This window comes from Apium graveolens, chromosome 5 (assembly GCF_009905375.1).
Source record: "Apium graveolens cultivar Ventura chromosome 5, ASM990537v1, whole genome shotgun sequence".
Classification (NCBI taxonomy): domain Eukaryota; kingdom Viridiplantae; phylum Streptophyta; class Magnoliopsida; order Apiales; family Apiaceae; genus Apium; species Apium graveolens.
Window position 1 is genome coordinate 42344832 of NC_133651.1, and position 8356 is coordinate 42353187.

The following is an 8356-nucleotide window of genomic DNA, read 5'->3' on the forward strand; positions in this document are numbered from 1 at the left end:
TATTTTACATTTTTTTATTTCATTCACATACTTTTAAATATATGTAATTTTAATTATATGAAACAATATATATTTTACATTTTTTATAGTACAATATTGTTAAAAATCATTTAAGTCGGTACATTTTTTAAATTACATTTAATGCTAGAATTATGTTCTTTATAAAATTGTAAAAAAATATGATTTTGTATAAAACAAAAATTAGAATTTAAAATTTATTCTTTAAGAATTAGTCATTATTAAAAAAGTCACGTACACATAATTTAAAAATTAATATTAATATACATATTATTTTAAAAAAATGAAATTTGAAAGAAAAAATGTTGGTTGAGTACAAAGCCCATAGGTTGTAAATTTATCCAATCATACGATAATCAAAATAAAATATTGAGCTATTTTTAAAAATCAGGTCAAGTTCATAACAAATCATAATAAATCAAAATAATAATTTTGATATAAGTTATTTATTGGTTTGATCTTATAAAAGTCTCTAACATATAACATATTGATACCTGAATGTAGGAAGACATATAGATAGACAAGTTTATATTTTTAAAAAAAAATTAACTATCAAAATTATCTACTAATTATGTTTGAAGTAAAAAATAAAATATCTTATTATTTATGATACACATGTTATGTATATTATTAATAACGACAATATGTTATAATAATATGAAATCTATTTACGAATGTATTGCCTCTAGTTCGATTACAACCAACACCATTTTTAACTAAATTTTCGATAGTGAAACAAGTTATTTAACCGAATAAAATGTACCACTAATTTTATACCACCCATGTTGGTATATCATATAGATAAAGGATTACTCACTCATTTTTTATTTTTTTGACTGTTTCACAGTATTGTAAATTTTGTAAAATAAAAACCTTTACATATGAAATTAATTTTACCATATTATGTAAATATATAACTTTTTCTGTGATATATACTTAAAATAAGTTTTACTAAACTAACATATTCATTTTAAATCAACTAAATATTAGAGGGTATGGGCCCGGGACTAACGTAGTAAATCTACCACAGGGATTAGCTTTCCTTTGATACATTCCAGGTATAAATTCTTTGGCTATCATTTCTTGTTCTTGTCATATAATTTAGCGAGTATAAATCTCCATACAAAAACACCAACCATGCAGCAACATCCCTGCCAAGTTGCATTACTACATTCACGCCACAAATTCCAACTATAAATCCCATTTTACAGCTAATACTTGTGGTGATTATAGATTCAAGCACACACAAGCAGAGAGAGGAACGAGTGAAGAGAATGATTCATTACAACTTTACACAGGCAACCAGTGTACATAAAAAAGTTAACACAAGTAGGAAACAATTTGTCCTAGGATTATCCTAGGGCTATAACATGTTCCAGCCCATTATCTACCTCACACGATTGCAATCTGCTAGAGAAGCCAGTCAGAATAGCTAAAACTGTACACAAGATGCCTAAGTCAAGCCCTCGCCACCTCCCACCCCAGCTAGGCTTAAGAAAAGAAAGAAATAAAAAAGGGGAAAAAAAATAAAAAGAGTCTCATATTTTACCCTATCTCGATAAAAACCTTCTGTAAACCATGCAAGCTTCATTCGCATTCCACAAAGAAAGTTTGCATGCCTGGAAAAAGGGAAAGTAATGAAAGCCAGCAGCTAAAGTAGCAGCACTTACCAGAAATGCTGGCTTTCACAGATGACCTGGGTAATCTTCCACACTTGTGTGCTAATGTTATTAGACAACCTCCTACAAAAAAACACCATAAAAAAACAAAGAAGAGTAGTATAAAGATATAAATAGTAATGAATAACTGATAAGTGAGTATCTAACATCAAATGCACATGCCTCAATATCGCCTCCAAGAAGATCTCATGCAGCAATTTCATCAGCAACTATTGCCCTTTCAAGGAAACCACCTTGCTGCATGAAAAAAAAACAATTCATCCTAGGTAAGCATCAGCAAGACAACCATTTTTCACAAAATAGATGCACTATGAAATGTTTTAAAGCAAACACTACCTACACTAGTCAGACATAGATTCAAACTATATTACCGGTTGAAAAATTAATAACAAAGTATATTGACAAGAAAAAGAGAGATTCAAATTGAACTTAATTTTAGAACCTCTAACTCATCATTTGAACCACTTTCAGAGACCTTCCCATCTGTTATGCATCCATCACTCGTAAGTAGGTCCGAGTCTGCCTCACATGAATCACCGTGGGAAGATACCCGACTATTGCTTCCAGTGGCGCTGTCTGGAATGCCTTCACTACTTTCGGATCGTGATGCAGGTCCTATGTTCACTACAGAGCCTACTTCGTTTGTAAAACTGGTCACCACACTAGAATTAGAACCACAACCATCATCACCGACTCTTCTAGACATACCATCCTGCTCAGATTCAACATGCCCTAAAACAACTCCATTGTCGCCTTCAACCTTTTGAGCACATCCAGTTCCATTTACTCCAGCCCTTTCTGTCGTTCTTCCAGTCTCCACTGATTTACACTCTTTTGATGCATCTCTGTCAACATGACTAATAATTTCGGGAGATAACGAGTCACGTTTCTGAGGGCTAGCACTGCATTGCCGTTTTTCAGGGCTGCCTTGCACATTTGCTGCATCAGAATCTTTTCTCTTTCTTGGTTGTCTTCCAACAGATCCTGATCTGCAACCTTCATTAACCGGAGAAGATTGTTCATTATGCTGCCTTGGTGGCCGACTGCGTTTGTAACCCTCCGGAAATACATAAGAAGGTAACTGCCTTCTACGAACATGTGAGACAGAGATCTCCATTCCTGGCTTCCAGAACACATACATATTCACAGAATGCCGAAACTCGTCAACTGTCCCCCTTATATCAAACTGCTGACCTTCTTGTATTACCTCACCTTCTTTCCTCTGTAAGCCCATAAAAAAGGCAGAATGAGAACACTGCTTCAATGAATCAGCATACTCGTGAGGATACGGATGGCACTGCAGCTTTCCATATGTGTCTCGCTCTATCTGCAATATAGAGAAAGACATTTTTACCATATGACAGGGTAAGACAAAATGACGTTTCCTTTTGTTTTGCTATCTCCACATGAGCAGAGAGCATAAATTTAGCTTGATCGCGTTAAAAGTGGAATAATATTACCATCAGAGTCAGTTGTCTTAAACGGGATTCAACCCATCCTTTCCATGCACGCAAGTCATCAACATCAGCAGCAACGATGTCTACCTCAAGATAGTTCTTGTAGCTTTCAAAGAACAAATATGGCTCAAACAATGCGCTCCACTGTGATTTTTTCAGCTCAATCTCCTGAATGTTAACATAAACTGAGCAAAGAGAATTTAAGTGTACTACTAATGAATGTATAAAAACCTCGTTATTACCTCACAGATTTTATTGCCAAATTGAAACTGCTCTGTCATAACACGGAGAGTACTGGTTGAGACATTGTAGCTAGAATTCATGCATGGGTAAGCTGGTGTTATAATAGGCATATGATGTGTTCGATCACGAGGATTCCTACGAGGATCCCATATAGAGAAACCAAGCTCGTCTTCTTCTATCGCACAAAGCATCACAGGGTTTGGCCAGCGCCACTGAGTATACACTCTAAAAAAGCGAGAAACCAACATACTAGGTATTGCATTGGGATAGAGCTGCGAAACCCTAGCTACAAGAAGAGCCCAATTAACGCCACCAAGAAAGCCAGTCACCTGAAAAGGGGGTATCCAAGATAGAATCTACAATCGAATCTTATGGAAAAACCTGGACAAAGAGAGGTATGCAAGATATGACTTTGCTTACATTCGAATAGACACCACGCTTCTTTGCCCAATACTTTAAACAGCGGAGTGTAGTGCGAAAATGCTAGAATTTTCAGAAGAAAAATAAAAAACAACAAACTAATGACAAAATTCCAAAAGATAACAATTCAGCTCAAGATAAGCAACAGCAAAATGTCTGTGTGCAAGAACCTCGACATTTGGTACAAGCTTAAGAATCTGGTCAGCAACCCTGCAGCCATTGAGACTACGAACAGTTGGTTCGTCAACATCGTATAGAACAGACACATCGGAGATATCCAAGTCCTGTAGATAAAGTTAGCATTCTTTGATCTGAAACCCGCATAAGACCATAAATTTAATAAGGTAAAGCTAATAATATGGGGACACGGTAATTTGCTTATATTACAGATAAAACTAGACCTGCAAAGAGACAAGAGCAGACATTATCAATGTCTGCCTACTTAGATTGGCATAGTCTGGTTAAGATGCCAACTAGAAACAAAAGCCATAAACATGGTAAATTGCAACGAAAAGGAACTAATTACACATCAGTTGTAGTATATATGGGTATTTAGTCACCCCCAATTATTGTAAGGAGCAAAAAATCTAAATCTGGCCATAAAGAAAGAGCACCAGTCAATTGTAGCAACAGTTGAGACATCTAGCAATTCAAATGTCATTTTGGTACAAGGGGTAAATAGTAAATACATTATCAACAGCGAGCTATGGCTTGAAAACTTACATCTGGCACAACCAAACGTGAAACACTGGCATAAAGAAGATCGATTGATATTCCGTCAAACTTGAACTTCATAACTGGAACATGAGCATCTGGCACGGGCTGTAGTTCAGTAACTTCTTCAATCTCCTCCAAACTATTATGTAGAATAAAAAAGAAGTCCTCCTGCAAGATGAAGCTCAGATTTTACATAAATATATATACACACACACACTTTTTGTCATCTAAACTAATAATATATCACCAAGATCCATAATTTACCTCTCGATTGACATAAGATGGTCCAACGCATAGTGTATCAATGTCGGCTCCAGGACCATGAACCTATACAGGAACAATTTTAACTCACAACTAACAGAGAATATTACAAAGAAATATACACAACATAGGGTCATGAAAAACAAATTCCAACAGACATCAAGAAAGCAACAATGCAGGTGATTAGAGAATGGCAAAAAAATAACACCTACAGCGTGAACCGAAACCAACTATCTTGAAAGAATATCTGAAAAAACCAGCAAATATGGCCAGTTTTATCTGGTTGAAAGGAACACGGGAGCTCTACAAAGCAGAAAGAGACCTCACAAAACTTTGCATTGTTTGAAAACTACGTAATTCATCTTCTACTCATCTCATCTTCCAAAATAATATAGAAAACGACACTAAGAGAAAGATAACAACTGATAGACAATGGATAAGCCTAAAACCTCAAACAAGTTAGACAATTCCGATACAAAAATCTGTCCCGGCTAGCCAAACAGAGATAAAGCAATATGGAAGTTACATGTAAAAGTCAAAAAAATCATTGCCACCCAAACCATAAATTATCTTTAGTTAGTGAACCACTGTAGCAAAAAGACCTAAAATATCATAATTTCCCACCACAAAGGATGGTTCTTGGCATGCAATTAGTATTTGTGTATAGCATTGCTAATATTCTTTCTAAATATTGCCAGTAATTTTTATCCAGTATCTAAGGAATTCTATATAATATATTTAACATCCTATAGTACAATGCTAATACTAACTATTGTATGCTATTTCACACATACTAGCCATCAGTGATTATATCTCCCCACCTTTAACAATAATCAACCTTACAAAACAAAAAACACCAAACTCGAATGCACGAGGTAAAAGAGAGATACAATAACAAGCTTACCCCTAACCGATAGGAGCCGAAAGTAAAGATCACAGCATTAGCATCTTCAACCATCTGATCAGTGTAGCCTCGCAAGCGGGTAAGTTGTTTGACCCAAACTACAACAATCTACAACAACACAAAGAAAAGTACTGCTAAGCAATCTATAAAATCAATACACCGGAATCTAATAACACAAAAGGCACATATAAGTATACCGCCTGGATCAACAAATACACATTAAATAACTAATCTCAAAACACCTCTAAATGCACCAACTACAGATTCTACTAGTAATTAATCAACAAATTTAATTCACCGAATCTAATAACTCAAAAGGTACACTTAAGTATACTGCCTGGATCAACAAATATAAATAACTAATCTCAAAACACCGCTAATTGCACTTACTACAGATTCTACTAATCAAATTATTTCCATAGGTAGACTAAAAATATAAATTTTCCATATACATCTAAACATGGCGCCGCAAAAAAAAATTCTCCATCAAATCAGAACATAATCACCAACTACTAATAATACCTCACGGATACGAGCAAGAACCTGTTGGCGCTTAAAAGCCTCTTCTTTCGTCTCGTGCAATCCAGCATCTTCCAGAAACTTCAACACTCAAAAACACAATATATCAACCACCCAATTCATGACACAGCAAAACACACAAAAACACACACACATATATATATATACATAATTCAAGAATCGAAAAGAACAGACCTTTTCGAGTTCTTTGTTTCTAATCAAGTCAGCCTCAGAAGGACCAGCAAGAGACAATGGCTTAGTCACTCCAGGGTGGTTATTCAAACCCTCAGAAAGCACCATTAGGCCCAATTCAATTCAATTCAAACCCTAATTTGATTAATTGAGTGAAATTAAAAGAGGGCGAGCAAACCCTAGATCGCGGGGATAACGGAAATAAGTGAAGAATTGAAATTGCAAACCCTAATTGTGATATATAAGATGGGGCGGGTTTGATTTGATATGATCCGAAACAAACGAGGATTAGAATAAGAATGAGAATAAGAATAAGGGGGATTTGCCTCGAAAAACGTGATGAATCAAGGCGGTGGAGGGGGGATGGTTAAGTTACGCACGTTCACACCCGAGTATCCGACTTCTATTCTATCACAACTCTCTCTCTCTCGAGAAATCTCTCTCGTTTTTTCTCTCTCTCGCGTTGCGTTGATATTTTTGTTTGCTTTTTGTGATATTTTATTTTATTTTTTAGTATAGAAAGCATAGGATAGGAAGTGCGGACATTACCTGGATCAATACGCGTGTCACGGCGTGTTGTGTGTCCTACCAAATTCGAATTGAACATGGTGAATCGTAACAGTTCCTGGCTTTAATTGACACTTTTAATAAATTTTAACCGCTTTTATTGCTCCCAACCCAATATAAAATTACGGGAGACACCGCCATGGATTACTAGTTTTTTTTATTATAAAATACTTGTATTACTTAAAACAAATCAAAATTCAATACATCACTGATAAATTCAGGGCATTTTCCTACCATTCATGAGCATAAAAATAAAGGCTCTAACTAACTAACGTATGAGCCACTATGTTTGCAGATTTGTAAATAAATTGCACTCGTATCTCATCAAGGTGCTTAAAATCCTTAACATACTCACCTACAATGGAATAAAAATTTGATCTGCCATAACCACCATTACACGCATCAATTGCGTTCTTGAAATCAACCTCGAAAATGTATATCTTAAACCCCAGTTCCACATACCAGCCAATAGCATCCCTGAGGAGCCTCGGCCTCTTTAACACTCCAATCACCTGCAATATTCATACACCTCGCATGCAGAAAATGTCCATCATCATCCCTAATCACTGCACATGTTCCAATCTGATGAGTTTCAGGGATAACTGCTGCATCTGTATTGACTTTAACCCACTCCATGTTCGGTTTCTGCCACACCCTACTGCCAATAGATTACCCTCGATTTTTCTTAATCTCCTCCTGCTAAGCACTTTTCCAATCCTCTAATAACTTTGTTGATGCTGCTTTAGTGCCATACACTGACATATTAATATTCTCCCATATCCATTTATTACGACGATTCCATATATTCCAACAGAATAACGTCACTGCAGCTGCTTGATCCCGTGTACATTGTGCAAATATTATCACAAACACATCAAACATATTGTCATTTGGTCCGTACTGAATCAAATTTGATAAACTAACAGCTTCCCATCCTGATTTCGCAAACACACAATCAAAAAGGACATGAATTCCATTTTCCTCATAATTATGACACCACGAGCAACTACTCTCAATAGTCACATGTTTACTTTTCAAATCCACAGCAGTTGGTGAATACAATCTACACGCACGCCATATAAAATGAACAATCTTACCCGGCAGCTTCAACGACCATAGTTTCCTCCAAAAGCTTGCATTTACCATGTTCCTCTCCCCTCGTGATTACAGCAACTCTTAACCTTGAATTCTCCATATTCATCTAATATCCAATACCACGAGTCCTCATATCCCTCCTAGGAAATGCAATTTTCGTTATTAGTAATTTGTCTCTATCATGCATATATCTTTTAAAAACCTCTTCATCACACTGCCTCTCTCCAGTTTGCATCAAGTTCTCCACCTTAATGTTTACTAACTGATCTGGTTTTCAGTTGTAA

At 35.8% G+C, this 8356-nt stretch overlaps 2 protein-coding genes across 5 annotated transcripts; both read right to left on the reverse strand.

Annotated features, from left to right (window-relative positions):
- Positions 1-1272: 1272 nt before the first annotated feature.
- On the reverse strand, positions 1273-6900 carry LOC141723906 (nuclear poly(A) polymerase 4-like). Of its 4 annotated transcripts, none has more exons than XM_074525852.1 (12): positions 6414-6900; positions 6222-6299; positions 5700-5807; positions 4799-4861; positions 4541-4702; positions 3988-4101; positions 3818-3880; positions 3397-3726; positions 3158-3322; positions 2173-3024; positions 1860-1934; positions 1273-1760 (listed from the first exon to the last, which is right to left on the reverse strand). In XM_074525852.1, exons 1-11 carry the CDS (start codon positions 6516-6518, stop codon positions 1884-1886), a joined length of 2091 nt encoding a protein of 696 aa, XP_074381953.1. In that variant the 5' UTR covers positions 6519-6900; the 3' UTR covers positions 1273-1760; positions 1860-1883. The 4 variants fall into 4 exon arrangements, with proteins under 4 accessions (XP_074381953.1, XP_074381954.1, XP_074381951.1 ...); XM_074525853.1 differs by having other exon boundaries at positions 1845-1934; XM_074525850.1 differs by having other exon boundaries at positions 2140-3024; positions 6414-6899.
- Positions 6901-7676: 776 nt separating this feature from the next.
- Positions 7677-8123, reverse strand: LOC141660006 (uncharacterized). Its single transcript, XM_074466961.1, has one exon. The coding sequence runs from the start codon at positions 8121-8123 to the stop codon at positions 7677-7679; it is 447 nt and encodes a 148-aa protein (XP_074323062.1).
- Between the last annotated feature and the right edge of the window lie 233 nt (positions 8124-8356).